The sequence below is a fragment of the Arachis ipaensis genome, chromosome B2, assembly GCF_059453495.1.
Source record: "Arachis ipaensis isolate K30076 ecotype BB chromosome B2, ASM5945349v1, whole genome shotgun sequence".
In the NCBI taxonomy this organism is placed as follows: domain Eukaryota; kingdom Viridiplantae; phylum Streptophyta; class Magnoliopsida; order Fabales; family Fabaceae; genus Arachis; species Arachis ipaensis.
This window is the reverse complement of record NC_142437.1, coordinates 113,060,654-113,082,760: the sequence shown is the minus strand read 5'-3', so window position 1 is coordinate 113,082,760 and position 22,107 is coordinate 113,060,654. Positions and strand designations below refer to the sequence as shown.

At 34.3% G+C, this 22,107-nt stretch overlaps 1 protein-coding gene and 1 pseudogene across 1 annotated transcript; both read left to right on the top strand.

Annotated features, from left to right (window-relative positions):
- Positions 1 to 932: 932 nt before the first annotated feature.
- Positions 933 to 3,326, top strand: LOC107625849 (DNA N(6)-methyladenine demethylase ALKBH1D). Its single transcript, XM_016328578.3, has 4 exons — positions 933 to 1,100; positions 1,207 to 1,500; positions 2,089 to 2,433; positions 2,929 to 3,326. Exons 1-4 carry the CDS (start codon positions 1,080 to 1,082, stop codon positions 3,202 to 3,204), a joined length of 936 nt encoding a protein of 311 aa, XP_016184064.1. The 5' UTR covers positions 933 to 1,079; the 3' UTR covers positions 3,205 to 3,326.
- A 7,199-nt stretch (positions 3,327 to 10,525) lies between these two features.
- On the top strand, positions 10,526 to 13,326 carry LOC110269301 (uncharacterized; annotated as a pseudogene).
- Positions 13,327 to 22,107: the final 8,781 nt, after the last annotated feature.

Below are 22,107 nucleotides of genomic sequence, written 5' to 3'. Positions count from 1 at the left end.
GACGGTGTGTCTTCTTGCGGTGCAGAATTTTGGTGGAGCTGTCACGAATCCAAACGAGTCCGATTCGATTAAGATGTTTACAAGACAGATATTTCTGCTGGACTACAAATCTTCAATTGATTTTGTGATTTTATGACCCGATTAACCAATTGTTTCTTTTTAATTTTAAAATATTCTAAAATTAAAACAAATCAAAATTTAAATTTAAAAATAAAATAATTAATAAATCAAAACCTAAATCTACTTACCATTTGTCTTTGATAGCTTATTTATTCACTAGCTTAAAATTTTTTATTTTTTTAATAATTGCATAATTTTAAGACTTTTTTATGCAACTATATTTACTCTTATATTTATAATATGATATTTTATTAATTTAATATATTATTTAAATTTTAATTCACAATGTATCCTAAACGTGTCGTATCCAATTTTTTATAAAAAAAGGTGTCGGCATATCCGTGTCGTGTCATATCCGTATCGCGTGTCGTATCGGTGCTTCCTAGATACAATGTTAAAAAAAATTCCAGCAAAATAAAAATTTAAAAATTAATCTAATAATTAAAATTTATTAAAATAGATATTTGATTATAAAATTTTAAAAATTCATTTTCAATTTAAAACTTAAAAGTACTATCCCGCATCAAAATTAGATTCTTATTAAAATTAACTTGGAAATTTAATTTAAACGGTTGAGCTAATTATTAGTCTTGGTACTTTAAGTTAGCTTGACAAATTCCCAAAATGATAATTTAGTTTTTACGTGAAATTGTTAATTAAAAATTTATTTAATATGTTGGATTAAATTATTCATTTAATATGTTGGATTAAATTATTATTTAATAATTTTAAATTAACAATACGTAAATTTATTTTTACTAGATGAACTGATGAAGGGATATTTTTATTTTTTTATTTTTTTATTTCAAAAAACAAGCGAACCTCTTGTTCTTCCTCTTCGTCTTCGTCTTGGTTTTTGTTCCTGGTTTTCTTCTTCTTCTTCTTTTTCTTCTTCTTCTTTTCGTCATTCCGATGTTTATGGTTTCTAGTTGACGCCTAACACCAACAACCGCACCCGCATGGCCACCAACAAACACCGAGTAATTAAAACCTCTCACTTTCTCTTCTTATTCATCATCCTTTTCATTTCCATGCATGTTAATTAACTCGTTACTTCGTTCTTAATTTCCTGTTATTTGAATTCAGGTTACCACGCCATTAGCTGGTAATAGAGTAGAATTCATTATGGTTGGAACTATTCGTGTATCGCTTAACCTCAAGAATTTTTCACTTCCTTTTTCAACTAAACGCAATTCAGATACTGCAAAACCAAAACCTGCTTCCAGCTTCCGTGTTAATCAATTTGATATCTTCTTCAATGGAAAACGATATGCGCCGCAAGAAAAGAACAAGGAAATCTGCATTGAAGGGGAAAAAGAGAGGATGATACTGCGGCCTGGCATGGTTCTATTGAAGAAGTTCTTAACACATGATGAACAGGTACTAGATATAGAGATCTTAACTTCTTTCACTATGAATTGTTGAAATTAACCAGGATTCAAGAACTCTGTTCTCTTAAGCATTGTTGAAATTTGTCTAACTGGACTTAAGCCTTTAATTTATTCATTGTATCTGTTAGAAACTTAGAATTCATGATAGTAACTTGAGTAGGGGTGGCTGAATGCACAAGGGCGAGATTCGAACTCCAACAGTTACTTAAGCAGACGAGTGAGTTGACCACTCGACCAACCCAACTTAGATACTATGTTAATATATAATATACCAAATAGAAAAAGTCTAAAGAGCCAGCAATTTTTGTATTTTGTGGCCAGCACTTAACCATCAAAAGAAAAACGAAAGATCTCTCACCGTTAGATGTAATCTCATACCATTAAAAATACTATTGGTGGCCAATTGATGGTTACAAAACACAAAAATTGCTGGCCTCCTAGCACTCCTCTACTAAATATATTTTCAAAGTATCCATTGTAGTTTGCCTCATTAATCCTGAATGTCGCATCATAGTTGGTCTGCGTTATATCGAAAAAATGGTAGTTAATTAAGGCCATATTGCTCTGATAATTGTAGGTGGAAATAGTGAAAATCTGCCGTGAGCTTGGTCTTGGTCCTGGAGGATTCTATCGGCCGAGTTATGAGAATGGAGCTAAACTTCGATTGCATATGATGTGCCTTGGTCTAGACTGGGATCCTCAAACCGGAAAGTACGGAAATAAGAGGCTAGTTGATGGTAGTAATCCACCCAGTATTCCTGAGAGATTCAGAAAGTTGGTTGTAAAAGCAATACAAGAAGCACAATATCTAATAAGAAAGGAATGCAGAGTAAGCTATGCTGAGAGGATACTCCCTTCAATGTCTCCTGATATATGCATTGTCAACTTTTATAATAACTATGGAAGGCTTGGTCTTCATAAGGTCAGCTACTTTTCATTGTATTCTACAAACTTAGATTGCATAATTTGCTTTACACTTTCTGCTTAAATGTAGGTTAAATAAGATTGCTATTTTTATGGCTTTGGTCAAAAAAATTTTAGATGTAACTGAAATTATTCTCTTATCACCATCCTACATTTAGATCAACTTGGAATTGATACTTATATTTTGAACCATAGTTGCTAAGTTGATTTATACATGAGAAAATCTATGTACTCAACTTTGTTTTATTCATCCGGCTCAATTTTGTTGTTTGCCATTATTTGGTGGTAGAAACTCAAGTATAGTCAACTTTATGTGAAATTGATAACTGAGAGCTGTAAGATAAAAATATAATCAAATTATTTAACGGTTTTCAGCTATCGAACTTCAGTAAAGTTGACTGCACTTGAGTTTTTACCTTATTTGGTAACTAAGAATGATTTGACAAACTCCTTTCTTTTTTAAAAAATGATTGGATTGGAACAAATTGCGCAGGATCGCGACGAAACGCCAGAGAGTATCCAAAAGGGGTTGCCTGTTGTGTCCTTCTCCATTGGCGATTCGGCGGAATTTATTTATGGTGATCACAGGGATGTGGATAAGGCGGAGAATGCAGTTCTAGATTCAGGAGATGTGGTGATATTTGGTGGTGTATCTAGGCTTATTTTCCATGGAGTTTCATCAATCATACCAAACTCAGCACCAAAGAAATTGCTTCAAGATATTATGCTCTCTCCAGGGCGCCTCAATCTTACATTCAGACAGTATTAACACCCTCATATTTGTTTATATAACTGTATGTGACTTGTTCATAATCTCAACCTGCACTGAAATATATCTGGTTTCGTCTAGTTTATGATATGAATTTTTTACCAACAAAAATGATTCACAATGTGCTGTTAAATGATTTAATGAGAGATATCGAAAGGGTCTAATTTCAATCGGTAATGCTGGGAAAAATAACCTAAAATTATCGTATTTAATTAACATTCATAATTACACACCTTCATTATATATAATCTTACTGAGGAACAATACTACATGAGGAACAAAATTTATTATTGTTGACGAATATTTGGTCAAGAAAAATATTTTTATACTGAATTCTAAATTCTAAATTTTTTTACCCTAATTTCTAATAATATAAAAACAAAATATTAGTTCAACATGTTAGTTTTTTTTTTTTATTATTTAATTATTTTAATAATAATTAAAAAATATAAAATAAAATAAATAATAATTAAAAATACAAAATAAAATAATTTTAAACTATTTTAATTGATTTTTTTATTGTCTCCCACGTATCTTAAATTTCAATATACCATCCTGATCGAATGGTGGTAGACATTTTTGTTTCCCTTTCTTACCAAAGTAGAATTTTGTTATAGAGAAAATGATTTTCATTTTTTATAAAATATTTCTACTTTTATGTTTTCAATAAGTGTCTTTAACATTTTGTTTTTTATTTTTTAGACCACTCACTGATTTGGATAATTTAGTAGTTTGCAAAATATTGGTGGGGATTAGGGATAGTAGAATAATTAGGGGTGGTAAAGCGGGCTGCCCCGCCCTGCCCCGCCCCGCCCTGCCCCGCCCCGCCCCACTAAACTAATATGGGTCTAACTTGCTATTCCGCCCCGCCAAAGTGCGGATTGGCGGGTTGGCGGGCCGACCCGCCTCTTTTTTTTTTTTTAATTATATATTTTCTTTTATAATTAAATTCAATTTAACGTACTAACTTGTTAAGTACTAACGATTATTTTACTTTATAATAAAATTATTTCATCGAAATAGTTTTTTAACATATAAAGTAATATCTTAAATTAATTATTAATCCTAAAAAAAATTATAATTAATCATTATAAACTTTTTCATTGAAAATAACATAACAAATAATAAGTATCAAAGTCTCAAACATAAGTGCATAACAATAATAAAACAAACATATAATCCACAGTCCACACATAAATTCTACTATAATTAAAACAAAACACACAACATAATTCATAAATCAACAAGACACCCGAAAAAAATCCTTAAATCAATCCACATAAATCATTATCAACTTCCAAATCAATAAAATTTGAATCTGATCCGGAAGTTGAAACACCGCCTCGCCTAGCACCTTGAGGATTCACATCTTCACCTTCACCTACAATTAGAAGAATACCCAAATTTAGAACAAGATATAAATACTAAATTAGTAACTAACAATCTAATTACCATCAACGAAGCCTTTATTCCAATTGCGAGTACAAATCACAGCTTCAACATTTTCTGACAACATTCTACTTCTATATTTGTTAATGACATGAGCTCCAATACTAAAGGCAGATTCCCATGCAACCGTAGTAATTGGAATACTCAATAAATCACGTGCCATGATTGATAACTTCGGATAACGACTCTCATAATTTCCACCATTCCAAAACATCTAAATCTTTAAAGCAATCCTTTGACAAAAGTGGCTCCTCCAAGTATGTATCAAGTGGATTCTTTCCACTAGAGACCTCAGCTTGATGGTTACGTTTCATCAATTTCTAGCAAAAAAGAAATAATCACATCTTGTTAGGATAGAATAATGACAATCAATAATATAAGAGAATTAAAATATGTTAAACATTACTTACGCCAACAATCGCAAGTCGCTTCTTGCTTGCACTTTCAGGGGTATGAGTCATGGATGAAGACTGAATACTAGGTCCTTGTGCTTCAACAGCTGGCGGAGAATTCTTGTCATATTTTTCAAAAGGCTTGTATAATTTCTTTTTCACATGTTCCACCTTTTCTTTTGCAGTCTCAGCATCAATCTCTTCATACATAAGCTCTAAAGTAGAAATCTTAATCCTAGGATCAAGAATAGCACCAAATGCAAGAATGACACTATACTTTTCCCAATACTTCTTAAATTTGTTCATCATCTTTTCTCCCATGCTCCTTAGAAGCTCATCTTCACTTCTCAAACTTTCCATCAAAACACATTGAATATGATAGACTTGTAGAAAATACAAATTCGAAGTAGGGTAAGATGTGCCAGAAATCAAATTAGTAGTTTCATAAAAAGGGTATAAAAATTCACATATCCTTTCAGCTCTCCCCCATTCACCAACTGAAGGACAATACTTATAAGCATGATCGTTGCCTTCAAATACTCAAAGGCCTTCCGATACTTGATAGCACTTTCGAGCATAATGTACGTAGAATTCCATCGAGTAGTAACATCTAGATGCAACCCACTTATAAAATTCAAACCATGAATCGCAGAAACACATTCTTTAAACCTTATAATTCTACTTTCCGATCCCCTTACATATTTCACACTTTTCCTAATCTTATCCAATGCATCATGAGTAATTTTTAATCCATCTTGTGCAATAAGATTCAAGATATAAGCAGAACAATGAATATGAAAGAACTCCCCATCACACAACAACCAATCATGCATATTTAATGTACTTTTGAAATGATCTTGGCATGTATCATTAGCAGATGCATTATCTAGTGTAAGAGTCATAATCTTCTTTTCAATTCCTCACTCATTTAAAAGCTCAAAAATCTTGGAAGACAATTCAAATTCCGTGTGAGGAGGAGGCATATGACAAAAACTCAAAATTTTACTTTGCAATTTCTAAGTTGAATCAACAAAGTGAGCAGTTAAGCATAAATAACCCTTTGTAGTGATGGATGTCCACAAATCAGAAGTCAAACAAATTCTATTAGGAATGCTTACTAAAGTACTTTTAAGCTTTTCTTTTTCCCTTGTGTAAATTTTCATCACATCCTCCTTAAGAGTATTTCTAGTAATCAAGCCTAGAGTTGGACTGATGTATCTTACCCAATTCTTAAATTTCTTATTATCAACAATAGAAAAGGGAACATCACAATCAATCACAAAGGCAGCAAACATCTCACGCAATACATGATTATCTATCTTGAGAGCTCCCATTTTATTTTGCATTTCTATCAAAGTTTGACCAATATCCTCAAAGTCTATTTTCATGCACCTGTCTAAATGACGCTTAAGTGACGATGTCCCATATGGTTTACCACCAGCCTTAAACTTCTGTTTGCATCCATTACATTGAGCACGATCTATACCATCATCACCAGGTCCAAGCTTTGTGAAATATCTCCACACATCAGATGTTGTTGCCTTTGTCTTTTTCTTTTTAATATCTTATGCCGTTTCAGATGTTTCCATATTTTCAGGATTTTGTGTTACATTCCCACCATCAACTTCCATAGAGAAAGAGTTATCCATAGCAAAATCAACAACTCAACCTAAATAACACAAATACATCAGAACAAGTATGAAAGAAGCAAAGCATCAGACCTGAACCATCAATGAATTTCAATAATTTTGCATTGAAACAAATACACTAAGCATCCCAAAAAGGCAAAAAACAGTAAAGCAACTATCAAAGAAAACATATCAACATAAATAAGAAATTAACAATAAACAGTCAATAGCATATTCAATCAAGCTACCAAGCCACCAAACTAGTTTCGATGTTTGACTTCATTCATAAATTAGAGGTTAGTTAGCATTTTAAAAATAGGAAAAAGAAGCTGTCCACAAAAGCATAAAGAATCTGTCCAGTAAAACAAATATCAGTTAAACAAATTCACAAAAAATTTGAAAAGCAATATATGATTATATGATAGTCATAAAGCCCTAACAAAAACAAAGAATAGGTAAATTGTAATCACAGTTCCTTATTTAAAAAAAAAAAAAGATAAAAATCTTCACTTACCTGAAAGTCTGAAACACAGCCGCCAAGAAGCAGAGGAGGAGAGAGGAGCACGTCGGGATTCCGTCGGAGACTGGACACAACCGTCGAGGCCCGAGAGGCAAAGGAGCCAAGGAGGAATGAGAAGAGGATAAAGTAGAGGGAAGACCAAACAGCGCCGCCGGGAGTGCGATTCGATGAGGACTGGCGCGAATCGTGATGAGACAGGGACCGGCGACTGAGAGGCCGACGACGATGAGCTGCAAAGGAGGAGAGATGAGCAGAGATTAGAGTAGAGGCAAGACCAAACAGCGCCGCCGGAAGTGCGATTCGGTGAGGCAGCGACTGGTGACCGGGAGACTGACGACGATGAGCTGCTGAAGGAAGTCGAAGCCTCGAGGGCGAGGCGATGGTCAGGGTCTCAGGGACAAGGACTCATCGACTCAGGGTCAGGGTCTTACTCTCAACTCTCATTCTCTCAAGGAGTCAAGGTCAAGAAAGCTGGGAAGGGAGAATGGGAAATTAGGGCCGACTGTGTTGATTGTGGGAAGGAAAAGTAAAAAATTTTTATTTATATGATATATAAAATTACAAAAATGCCCTTAAAAAAAAGATGCCAGTCCACCGGGCCAGCCCGTCCCGCCCCGCTCTGCCCTGCGAGTTTGGCGGTGCGGTTTAGGCGGTTTTTTAAAATTTGGTGGGTTCAAAATTTCGGCCCGACCCACCTTTTTTTGATGGTTTTGACGGTTTGACCCGGCGGGTTCGACCCGTTTTGCCACCGCTAAAAATAATATGATACATTTGGTGGTGACTAATATTATAATGTTAGTATATGATAATATAACTAAATATAAATGTATATATCAAGTGTTATCTTAGCTTATTAAAGAGAATCACGTACCTATCAGATAGATAAGCACAACTGTACAAGCGTTCATCCCTTTCATCTCGAACATTCCACATGTCAAAGGTATTGCCATATCTTGTCTTTAGCTTCCAATTATTTGGTTTGAGGTGTCACTCTTGGTTGTTTTTCCCTTCTCAAAAATGCTTTTATAATGGGTTATAGATTCAATAATGGAAGAAAAATATGCATTTATGTTATTATATCTTAGAGGAGTGATAGGGGCAGCAACTTTTGAGATTTGTAGTCATTAAATAGTCATTAATAATGATTTTAATGGTATAAGATTGATGTAAAATTTCATCCAATGGCTCATTTTTTTTTGTTGATTACATGCTGACCAGAATTTAAAAAAATTGCTGGCCCTAAACTTTTCCTATATCTTATACTTTATTTAAATTAATATCTACTGTTTTAAAATTTTAATATTCTTATTTTCCACTTTTAAATCATATTAATGTGTTTAATTGACACAGTTTTGAAATTTTAGATAATCTCATCAACTCTAACACATTCAAATAATCAAATGGATATGATGATGAGGATTCGGTTGTGGAATCCTACTTGGCAAACAAACTAACACGCAAAGGTTCCATTAGAATAATAAGCTTGAATGTTGAGAACCTAAGCTATTTTGTTTTCTGAACCTTTATGATTTATTTTTCTTTATTTACATCTTCCAAAACGAGTTAGGGTCGTCTATGCATCGGAGTTATCATGATGATGATACATTATAATTTAATATTCATCATTTTTATTCAATCTAACTACTAAACCATGGCCACAAACAACTAATGTCAATTGTTTATAGTGGAAATGAATCATCATCATGGGTATGACTATGACTCTAGGAGTGAACTTTTTTTTTCTTTTGCAACATAAGTGAAACACCATGCATATCTTGATTACTATATGACCCATATCCACGTAAAAAATAAAAAAAATTAGGTTGGCAACAAATAGTGTAACATCCTTGTTCATGCTAAAAGGATATATAAATATATAGTTTTAAAATTAATCTTAGAAGAGAAATTTGTTGACATTGGCATATTAATAATTGACCTATCTCCTTTGCCAATTTGCCATCATCACGCTAAAACTTTTTTACGTAATATAAATAAGAGTTTAATTTTGATTTTGATGATGTAAAGCGTTTTATATAGTCGTGTTTTTTATGATCATTCATGTAGTTAATGTAAAATATAGTTATTTTTATTGATGTGATATTATGTAATTAGATAAACGTATAAAATTACTTTATGCTAGATATCGGTGGCTAAGAGAAAGAAAAGTTGAATCTTGGCCTCTTTTTATTTCGTTTAATTAATTTTGGAGTTGAATGGATCTTTTGGATTTTGGAGTGCTGCCTCGGATGAAAGATAAGAGATTATTTTATTTTATCTCTTCTCGAGAGAGGAGCCAAAACAAAATTACGTGTTAGGTGTATTATGGAAAGTTTAGCTAGATAGAATAATTAGGAGATGATTTTGTTTGTCTCCTAAAATGCATAATCAAAAACAAAGAAGAGAAAGAGAAGTGACACAGAGATATATCCTGATTCAGCTACTCAGTGCAATGTAGCCTACATCCAGTTTCCATCACAATAATGACAGAATTTCACTATCTTTGAACAAGATTACAAACTCCAATTTTCCTATGATTCTACTCAATCCTATATGGGACAAATTCAATTTCTAACCCAAACCAGATTTGACTAAGAACTCACCCTATCTTTCAACAACAAAGTGTTCACCCAACTTGCAAGAAAATTTTCTCAGGATCATGAGTCATGACACAACCGAAAAACTTACAAAAGATTTTTGAAATAAACACTGGCTTTTATCTAAGTCTAACTCTCTTACCTTTTTCCATTCAATGACTTTTTCATATAATTCTCACAGTATTGCCTTTTTCCATTGAAAATAAAGAAAGAGTAGATTGAGAAAATAAGATATTCAATGAGAATTATGAAGGAGAAGAGTGCAATAGCTTTGTAAGCTATAGGAACCCAAACATTGTGCTCTCACTCTTTACTTCAATCCTTGGTCGTTTACCCCTTTAATAGAGGAGTGAAGTTTCCAAAGTTTGAAACTTGCTTCAGCACTTCTTTGACTTCTTCTCCCAAAAATCAGAAGTCGTAGTAGCGTCACAGAGGAGAGATAAAGTAGAAGCAGTGACTAGGGGTATAAGTTATCGAACCGAACCAAAATTTACCACAAAACCGTTTTTGGTTTGTTTTTTGGAATTAAACTGATCGGTTCGAGTCAGTTTTTGGTTGGCTCGGCAGAAACAGAACAGAACCGAGGAACGGGTGCAGTAATGCTTGTTTTAACAAATTTGCCCTTTAACCTAAACTGAGCCGTTTGTCTCCGTCGCCGAGCAGCAGTCTCTGTCACCGAACAGTTCCTCTTCGTCGTCGAGCAACAACCTTAGTCTGATCCCTCTCCTGTAACTCACGATGCCTTCGTCAGAGGTGAGTAATTTTGTGTATTCACAATTTGTTGCAAGTTATTAGATGTTGTTGTTGCTGGGCTGTTGGAAAGAAAGTATAGTCACAACTTGCTTATTTTGTTTCATAAAATATGTTGCTGTTACTGAATTAATTTGTTGGGAACAAAGTATATTTACAATTTTTTTTCCTTCATCACCATCTAGATATATATCTATTTTTGCTTCATTTATTTTCTCCATCTAGTAAGCTTTAGTTATATTATTATTAGGTGAATTATTATGATTTTGAGTTCTTGTTTGGTACTGATGATGACTAGCTAGGGGGAGCCTCTATGGCTCTGTCATGTGAGCCTGAAAGGAAATTTTCCTATTGTGGCTAAGTTTGATCTTTATATGGCTCTATTTATGACTTGTTTACCGTCATGAATTTCCTCTTCCTTATCAGGACTTGACCTCTCCTTTGTCATCGTTTGGGAGAGGGAAAAAAAAGAAAGAAAAAAAGACAAGAAAAATAGTAATCAAGAAACATTGGTGGGTGACTTATAATAGTTTCGTTTATACTGTCGTAATGGATTATTTTCATGTCATTTAGGATAGCAACAAGCACTTGAATTTTATTTAACTTCAACATAAATTTAAGACTGGTGGCTGCCAAGAGTATTATTATTAAGTGATTAGTGATTGCCTTTAGTTGCTTGCAATATATTTATTACAATACCTAGTAAGTCTATTCTGTTAGTTTCACCTAATGCTTGTTTGAGCTGACTCAATGAGATTAGTTACGAAGTGAGGAGTTACTACTTTTGGATTAATCTTTTCAATTGTGTGTAGGTCTTTACCATGACTAAAACCCCAAAGTGGTCCTTGAGATTGGGCGAGTTACCCATACTTGTCCTTGACTTTCAAAATTCCCTAACAGCATCCCTGACATTCAGCTCCGGGACCCATAGTTGCCCTGCAACCCTTTCCGGCGCCAAGTCAGCAAACGGAGGGATGATCTGGCACCTCCAATGCCACACTGGAGCCAGCAACGGCTAGCTGATGTGGCAAATCTGAATTTTGTACCAAATCTGGTCCCTGGTCCCATTAAAACCCTAAAAGCTAAGATCATCCTCTTCATTGCCTGAGCTTCAAACTGCTGCTGCTGATTCCTTCTCAGATCATCCTCTTCATCACCTCCAGCTCCAGGTAATAACACATACAGATCATATGCCTTCCATTTTGATCTGCCATTTCTCTATTTCCTGATTGCTTGCTGCTGCTACCATAATATGAATGTAACTTGGCTAAATTTCAGTTTCCTCTAAAACTGTAATCACTCAATACTCAAAACTATAAGCTGCCGCTGCTTTTGTCAGTTTGCAATTGTTTGATGTAGCATTGCATTGTGTTACTTACTGTAGACATGTGTTGCAAATGCAAATGAAAAAGGTGACAAGGCTTCCTTGATTCCTCACTCCAGACGGCCTGCACTCCCCTCTCTGCAAATACCCCCATGGTCATTAGATGCCGCATTATCTTCTTTCGCAAAGACGGATGGTCCTTCCACATCCACCTACTTCAAGGACCCTCTCTCTTAATGGTAAAGGTTCATTCTCTCCATTGTCAAAGGTTGCCCACTCATTACCGGTTACTCCAATCGTATCTTTGGGTCAAGAAAGTGTACATGGCAGACATCTGGGATGTGCTTCTGATTTAAATGTATGCCTCTTTTCTTCAATCAAGGCAACTGCGCTTGCTAAAATTTTTTACATTTTGTATGTTAAACTGGTATATGATTTTAAACTATGCTGCATTGATGAATATTTCCATTCTTATATAGACAATGGTTGTCAAGCAGCATATAACTCGATCACTTTCGGTTCCAGTTGATGCCAAAGCCAGCAAATTGAGGTGCACTCAGTCTAGGGTCTTGATTCGTATCATTTCAGCCAGGCGGCATCTTGCAACTGTTGATGGAACTTCAACTGGTGATTCTTCAGTCATGGAGATTGGTAATTGCTTGAAATATATGTAGAGCATATAATTTCTTGCAGGTTCCCATTTTACATTTCTTGATCAAGAATCACAATCTGAAATATTCAGTTATGAGTTCTGACTTTCAAGAACTATTAAATATTTGGCACTTAACCATATATAACATGATATTGGTAACGCTTTGCATCGTTTAATAGACATTATAGATGAAAGAAATTTGGTGGCTTCTAGGTGATATAATCTTTAGTGCGTCTCTCATAGACAATCTTAGAGACTATAGCCTTTTATAGCCCTTCCATGTCAATTGCTGACTAACTCTCGAAATTAAAGGCTAGCAAATTAAATAAACTTTACATTGAAGTTAACTTATTCATTTCTATTTTCAATCATCAATTTTGTCAATTTCAGATTGTCTTTAAGTTAGGATTCCTAGGTATTTCAGATTATAGCCTTTTATAGCTCTTCCATGTCAATTGCTGACTAACTCTCCCCTTTCTAGTTATTGAGGATGCTACAGTAGATATTCCAGAGGAAGAAGCAGTTTGTAGGATTTGTTTGGCAGAGCTCGGGGAAGGAGAGAATACTCTTAAGATGGAATGCAGTTGTAAAGGTGATCTTGCACTTGCTCATCAAGACTGTGCAGTAAAGTGGTTTAGTATTAAGGGCAACAGGACCTGCGATGTCTGCAAGCAGGATGTTCAAAACCTCCCGGTAACACTATTGAAAATTTATGATCGTCAACCCCCTGCCAGACAGCCACCAAATGTGCCACAACCAAGGGAAATAGCTTATTACCAAATGGTCCCTGAAGGAGAGAAGAAGAGATACTAGTTATAATAACGATTCTTAGCTTTTAGGGTTTTAATGGGACCAGAGACCAGATTGGGTACAAAATTCAGATTTGCCACATCAGCTAGCCGTTGCTGGCTCCAGCGTGGCATTGGAGGTGCCAGATCATCCCTCCGTTTGCTAACTTGGCGCCGAAAAGGGTTGCAGGGCAACTATGGGTCCCGGAGCTGAATGTCAGGGATGCTGTTAGGGAATTTTGAAAGTCAAGGACAAGTATGGGTAACTCGCCCAATCTCAGGGACTACTTTGGGGTTTTAGTCCCAAAATGCTCTAAAGTTGACTAGTTTTTCACTTTTTTACTGTCTCTTTGAGTCAAGACTTCTTCATTTTAAGATTTTATAGCTATCTTTTTTTTTCAAAGATCCTCAATTTTATTATGGTTTAATACTTTATTATTTAGTATGTTTCATAATTGGTTGCTGTTGCATAAATGTTAGAAACAATATTTTTGAACAAGTTTGAATACTGTATTTTATTGTTTATTGTTATGTTTATAATTTATAATCTATATTATGTTTATGTTTATAATTTATATTGATTTCTTTGTTTTGTTTTTGTAGAAATTGCACCAACCGGAGAAGATGATGATGAATCTGGTGTGGATTTAGATTAAGCATGGTGGCTCTTTTGGTTTTTATTTGGTTTAAAGTGGCTGTTTCAATTTTTAGTATGTTTTAAAGTGTGTTTGTTTTTGTTGTTTGCTAGACATTTTTAATTGTCTTTGTTTTTATGTTTAATTATTGGGACAAGTTGAAATTGTATTGAATTTAGATGTGATATACTCTTGTTATTCTAGTTTATTGACGGTTTTAAACTTCATTTTATGGTGATTTAAATTCTAATTATTAGGTTTAAAAAAATCAAAAAAATCGACCGAACCAAACCGCTGTTGGTTTGGTTTGATTCGGTTCGGTTATCCAAAAAGCAGCAAACCGAACAGTTGGCATCACTATAGAACCGAATAGGTCGGTTCGGTTGGTTTTCGATCCAAAACCGAACCAAACCAAACTGATTACACCCCTAGCAGTGACTGAATCATACATGCATCCATATCTTCTATCTTCTCTTTCATCCTTTTTTAAATTGCTCTTGAATCTGAACCATGCATTCTTGCTTTGGCTCCAAGTTTGATTCTTGAGCGTTGATTCACATTAGAGTTTCATCATCTTCAATGTCTTCAACTTTCTGAATCTGTGTATGCAAGGAGAAGATTTTTTCATCGAGCTTCATTGAAGCACAAATTTGAAAACTCCTTTTTGTGATTTGTCATTTGAATGTGGTCTTGTCTTTAGCCTTAACCTCTTTGACTTTCTCTTCTTGCTTGAATTTGGTAACTCCCTTTTGTTCTTTGATTTTGTCCTAACTCAGAGCTTCCCTCTTTCTTTCTTTTCTTCTGGGCTTTCACGTGGGTGATAGGAAAGAGAGAAGAGACAGAAGAGAGAGTTTAATTTCGGTGGTGAAGTGAATTGGTTCAGATGCAAAGGGAACTCATTCTCTTTAGTTAGCAACCAAGTGAATGAACCACCAATTTGGACTTGTTTATGGATATGGACTCACTTCCTCAATTTGAGGCCTGAAACATTTCTTTGTTTCAGATAGGAATGAGGCATTCTTTTATTTTTGAAGGGAAATTGTTGTTGTGACTAAAAACTATTTCCTTGATCTTGTGTGTAAGTAGGTCAGACGCAATTTGGACTTATTTTCTTGTTTTTTGGGTCAGTGTTGATTAAATTAATTTCCTGCACACTAAATAAACTAATCATATACATAATTGATTTTTTTAATCCAATAATAATGTTTAGTCATCATCTATAATATATTGTTAGTTCTTCAAACTCAATAATTTCTCCCTTAATGACAAATATTATGAAATGAATTAAAAAAGAAATAAGAAGAGTTTTAAGAATTTTCTTTTGATCTTTCTTTTGGTTTGAAAACTCTCCCTTTCTTTTAATCACTAGGCTTCCCCTGAATGTTTGCATTTTTCATCCGAGATGAACAAACTTTACATAAAAATAATCTCAAACATCCAAGAATTATCCAAACAGTTTTATATCTTAGGAAACCTGTTTGATCACTAGTCAATACTTACAAAGCTATTTATTTGTTCAAAAAATATCATCAAACAGCCTTAAAACAACCATTAATCAGAGCTACTTAGTCAAAAACTCAGGTACCAAACTGAGCCATGATCAATAAGTATAATCAATATTCACCATCAGAGTAATATGTATAATCAGAGCAGTATACATAATCAGAGCTGCAAATAGTAATTTTAAGGGTTAAGTACGATTTTGGTCCCTAAAGTAAGGGCTAAAAATTTTTTTCGTCCCCGACCTTTTTTTTGCTACAAAATGGTTCCAAAGATTTAACTTAGTTTTAAAATCATCCTTCGGACGAAAATGCCCTTCCCCTTCTTCCCCAAAATCAACTAATGTAGAACCAGAAGCTGAAGCTGAACCAGACGTTGGAGCAGAAGCAGAAGCAACACCAATAAAACAAACAACCAACAGCACAACAACAAAAACAACAACAACAACAACAACAACAACAACAACAACAACAACAACAAATGGATAATGGAATCAGCAGAAGGACAACAACAAAAGCAAGAACCCAGAAGATAATGAAATCAGAACAACAACAACAACAACAACAACAACAACAAAAACCCAGAAGCAGAGAAGAAGAAGAACCCAGAAATATCATCATCAGAAGAAACACCAGAAAATCATCATCATCGTCAAGAACCAAGAAAAACAAGAACTCAGATGCAGAACTCAGAATTTAAAAAACAAAAAAAATCATCATCGTCGTCGTCAAAACTCATAATAACAAAACTCAGAACTAAATTCTTCCTCTTTCATTAACAAAACTCAGATGCAATTACTATAATCAGAAGCAGTATCACCAATAATAAAACAACCACAATAATTGTGAAGGGTGAATCAACAATGGTGAATCAACAACAGCAACAACAAAAGCAAACATAGAAGCAGAAGTAGAAGCAGAAGGCAGAAAGCAGAAGCAGAAAAGCAGAAGCAACAACAAGGCTCGATGGCGACGGGACCTCACTCCAGCGGCGGCGACGGGACAGGGCTCGATGGCGACCGACGATGGCGATTCGCGATGAGGACAACGGCAGGGCGTGGGTGGACGCAGTCTTCATCAGCTCCTCCGTGCTTCTTTTCTCTTCCTCTCCGCTTCTCTTTCTCTCTTCCTCTACTCGCAGTGACGCGAATCCAAGCCAGCGGTGATGCCAGCGAACTGTAGTTGTACTAGTGCGACGAAGGAGAGGATCTGTAGCGGTGGTGGATGGTGGTTTCGGTGGTTTCGTTGGCATGACCTCCCCCGTTCCCTTTCCCCCTTCTTCTTCCTTGCCCCCCACCCTCTGCGTGATTCCCCCTTTCCCCATCCCCTTTGTTTTCTTTCTTTTTTTTTTTAAATTTTTTTAGTTAGGGATAATTTGGTAATAAAATTTAAATTTTTGATAAAAAATACGATTTTAAAACTAAGTTAAACTTTTGGGATTATTTTGTAGCAAGAAAAAGGCCAGGGATGAAAAAATTTTCAGCCCCTACCTTAGGGACCAAAATTATACTTAACCCTAATTTTAAAAACAGAAACTGCAGCCTGCCTCAAGTATCATGATAATTTCAATTCATTTTCACACAACACTTACTCCTCTTTTGTTATCAAGGAGGGTAAAACTGCACAAAAGATGGTTCAATATGCAAGGCATAAGTGCAAAATAAGTAATTGTGTTAGTGTCAAAGTTAAGTGCCTACGACTATTACAGTCATCTAACAGTAAACAGTATCCAAACAAAAAAATCCAAAGACCAAAAGTCAGAAAAGCAAATTTTTAAACAGCAGCAACATCAAACAGGGGGCTAGACATCAGATCTCTCACCCTCGGTTTCAAGAAGATCTTCTTTTTGCTCGGACATTGCTTAATCATCTTCCAAGGAATCTATGTATTTGAGTAGCTCTTCAACTCATCTTTTAGATTTTCTAAAGGAGTTCTCATTTTGAATTGCTAGTTTTCTAGATTGTTGGCTCGAGTTGATCATTTGCATAGTGAAATTCACAAATTCTTGTAAGACGTCCTTGACAATGCCATTAATTAAGTACTTGTGAGAGGATGATGTCCCTATAGCAAATGGAGGAGGAATACTTTCATCATCATCTTCTTCTAAAACCATGTCTTTTGTTGCCTTTGTGCCCTTTCCTTTAGATTATTTTACTGCAGCACCGCTCTTAAGATATGAAATTTTATTTTCTTGTGTTTCATTGCTCAGATCAACACCAAAATACTCAAAGATGCAAGTTAAAAATATGCCATATGAAAGAAAAATACTGTTATCACTTTTGATACAGTCATACATATGGTGCATCATCAAGTAAGCAAATGAGATTTCAGATTTGTTGAGTATTGCATAGAGGACCAAGGTATCACAGAGAGTGATTCTTTGAAATGAACCACTTTGGAGCATAAGTATGTGAGTGATGAGGCAGTGAAATTGGATTTTGGTTGGACCTAAGGCTCTATGATTGGAGGTAACACCATCCATGAGGGATATATTTTCACATATGTTAGCCAATACATATTTGTGTGAAATGTTCAGATTATTATCCTATTTTCCGAAAATGTAGATATTGACATTAGCATCATAATAATCAAGGGTTTCACCAATAGTTTCTTTGTTCAAATTTGGTAGCCTTTAACATATGAGTGAATAGATTCTTCACTATAGTACATGTTTGCATAAAATTCTCTGACCAAATCAGGATAGATAGGCTTTCTAATTTTAAAGAATTTTTTTCCAATCTAAGTAAACAAAGTTTCAATGAAATCAATTTCTTTTTTGGCTAATGCTTTTAGGTCAGCAACATAAGATGAGCACTGAGGTCTTTTGGAAACAATATCTTTATGGAACTCAAAATTCATAATTGAAAAAAGTGGAGAGGATCATAATGAGAGTGAAGGCGGTTACCGAATTGAGATTTAAAACCTACTGGATCAGTATTAGTAGGTTCTTTCACTGAGTTAAGGAAAAATTTTCTGTTACTTTTGGAGGGGCGACTGGAAGGAGCTGAACGTCCTTGCGGACGATAGGATAAACGAGGAAGAGGAGTAATTGGTGGTTCTTCATCCGTCATAGATTTTTTTTCTTTTACCATATTTGCCCTAGAAGTTTCTGCATCTTGTGGTACCGAAGAAGGTCTGCGAGAGGTGGTTTTGGTCCTTGCCATAGGTTCGGATATAGGAGAGGAATGTGAGGAAAACTGTGAATGTAGGTGTGGACCTGTCCCTTTTGTGGATGGTTTTATGGAGATCGAATAGTCCATGTTCCTCTTCCGTGGCAACTTTCTTTCACATGGTTAATGAAATAATGAATGTGATGAAGAGAATGTGGGTGTGGTGGAGAAGGTGAGAAATTTTCGAGTAATAACTGCTTTAAATACTTAGTGCCTCCCCCTTTTTGAAAATAGAAAAGATAAATGAAAGGGGTTTTGAAAATATTTGAATTTTAAAACAAATGCAAGCAGTTTGAAAAAACAAGACAGTTATAAGATTTTGAAAATCAGAAAGTGATTTGACTTGAAGAAAAATCCTTAAAAGCAAATACCTTTTTGATGTGAATGATCAAAGCAAGCAATGAGGTCTACTTCATAAAATAGAATTTTTTCTTCTTGGGCCCAATGGTGGTTTTAAGGAAACGCAATGGACTACCAAGGATTTAGTTTTGACCCATATCAATTAGAAGTATCAACACTTAGTCTGAAATTCAAGAAACCTAAAGAGAGTTATCATTTGTCTAGTTTTATCTCATGTCAACCTGAGAGACAAAAACAACCAGAAAACAGTTTAATCATATTTAGTTCAAAAACTCAGCATCAACAATTTCTAATACAGTTTTTAATTTACAAAATCTATCTTCACATAGAGGTTTTGTAAAAATATCAGCCAATTGATCCTCAAATTTCACAAATTGTATGTCAATTGTTTCCTTTTGCACATGTTTTCTAATGGAGTAAAATCTCACTTCAATGTGCCTGATTTTTTAGTGTAAAACAAGGTTTTTGAAAATGTTAATTTCACTCATATTATCACAAAGTTAAAGGATACTATTGACTTACAATTTATAATCTGTAAATTGTGTTTTCAGCCATAAAAATTGTGAACAACAAGAAGAAGTGGCTATGATTCAGCCTCAGCAGTGGATAATGCAACAGTAACTTGCTTCTTGTTTGACCACACATTCAAGGAATGTCTAAGAAAGCAACAAATTCCTAAAGTGCTTCTTCTATCAATACGGTCTCTGACAAAATCTTCAACACAATAACCAACTACACAAAACTCATCAGATTTGGGATATCAAAGACCAAAATTAGCAGTGCCATTAATGTATCTAATGATCCTTTTTACAGAAAAAAAGATGTGATTCTTTTGGATAAAATTAGAATCTAGAACAAACTCCAACACTTTGAATAATATCTGGTCTAGAGAAAGTTAGATACATGAGAGATCCTATCATTCCTCTATACTTTGTTTCATCAACATCTTTCTCCATTTCATCCTTTTCAAGTTTAGAATTTGGATGCATATGTGTACTCATTGATTTGGACTTTTCTAAACCAAATTTCTTTACTGACTCCTTGGCATATTTACCTTGATGCACAAAAATTCCATTAGTAGTTTGTTTGATTTGGAGTCCTAGAAAAAATGTGAGTTCTCCTATCATACTCATATCAAACTCACTAGTCATTAATTTTTTAAACTCAACACATAAGACTTCATTAGCCGATCCAAACATAATATCATCCACATAAACTTGAACAAGAATGAAATGTTCATTAGATTCTTTAATGAAAAGAGTTGTATCCGTAGTTTCCCTTTGAAAACTATTTTTCAATAAGAAGGAGATAAGTCTTTCATACCAAACTCTTAGAACTTGTCTCAAACCATAAGTGCTTTAGAGAATTTAAAAACATAGTTTGGGAGGTCTTTATTTTCAAAACTGGGGGTTATGTTGTGTATACTTCTCTATCAATAAATCCATTCAAAAATGCACATTTAACATTCATTTGAAAAAGTTTAAACCCTTTGTGGGTTGCATATGCAAGCAATAATCTTATTGCTTCCATTCTTGCAACCGAAACAAATGACTCATTAAAGTCAATGCCCTTCTCTTGGTAATACCCTTGAACTACTCATCTAGCTTTGTTTCTAACAACACTACTATTCTCACCCAATTTATTTCAAAAGATCCATTTAGTACCTGTTACTTTCTTACCATTTGAAATAGGTACCAAAATCCAAACTTCGTTATTTTCAAATTGGACTAATTCTTCCTCTTGTCTTGACCCATGAAGGATCATTGAGTACTTCCCTCACGTTTTGAGGTTTCACTTGTGAGATAAGAGCAAGATTATTAAGTTCAGTCCTTCTTCTACTTGAGAATCTTGTGGTAACTCCTTGAGATGGATCTCTAATAATGAATTCATGTGGATAATTCTTCAAGAACTTTCATTCTCTAGGTTTTGGTGAAGTGATCTCAGGTTGGGTATGATTAGATTCTGCACTATTGAGATTTTCAGAATTTTCTGTTTTATTAGGAGACAAAATAGAATTATCTCTTGCATTTTGGTTTGCAAAATCAAAACATTTTTCAATGATGGTTCTGATTTGTCTTCACCTTGGATCCTTTCAGAGCTTAACTCAGTTTCAATTCCTGTATCACTCTCCTCAATAACACTTGAAATTGTATTAGAATCACAAAAGGTAACATATATGGATTCTTCAATAATTCTATATTCCTTGAGTTAAACTCTGTATGTTTTGCTAGTGGTTGAATAACCAACAAAAACACCTTCATAAAATTTTGGATCAAACTTTTCAAGATTGTTTTTAGTATTTAAAACAAAGCATTTACATAAAAAAACATGAAAATATTTAAAGTTGGGCGGTATTCCTTTCCAAAGTTCATATGATGTTTTTTTTTAAACTTTTTGAATGATTGTTCGGTTTCAAATATAACAAGCAGTATTATTGCTTCAGCCCAAAAAAATTTTGGAACTTCATTTTCACAAAGTATTGTCCTAGCCATTTTTTTTAAAGCTTCTATTTCTCCTTTCAACAAATCTATTTTGTTGAGGTGTTCTACGACATAAGAAATTTTGAGAAATTCCAAATTCATCACAAAATGATTTAAAGTCTTGGTTTTCAAATTCTTTTCCATGGTCACTTCTTATGAAAATAATTTTTAAATCTTTTTCATTTTAAATCTTTTTGTATAAAATTGAAAAAGTTAAAAAGGCATCATCTTTATGAGCTAGGAAAATAACCCATCCAAATCTTGTATAATCATTAACTACCACCAAATCATAGTGTTTACCACCTAAATTTTGAGTCCTAGTGGGACCAAAAAGATCAATATGTAGCAATTCTAATAGTCCTTTGGTAGAGATGTCATCGTCCGGGTTTAAAAGAGCTTTTAGTTTGTTTACTCAATTGACAAGCATCACAAGTGATGTCTTTGTCAAATTTGATTTTTGAAAGATCTCTTACCAAATTCTTTTTCATAAGTTTAGAAATTTGAAACATGCTATTATGTCCCAATTTCTTATTCCATAACCATTTTTTAAATTCAATGGAAGTAAAACAAGCTACATTTTGTTCTTTTAGTTCTTTCAAGGTGAGTTCATATACATTATTGCATCTTTTAGCTACAAACAAAGTTTCTCCAAAATTTTCACA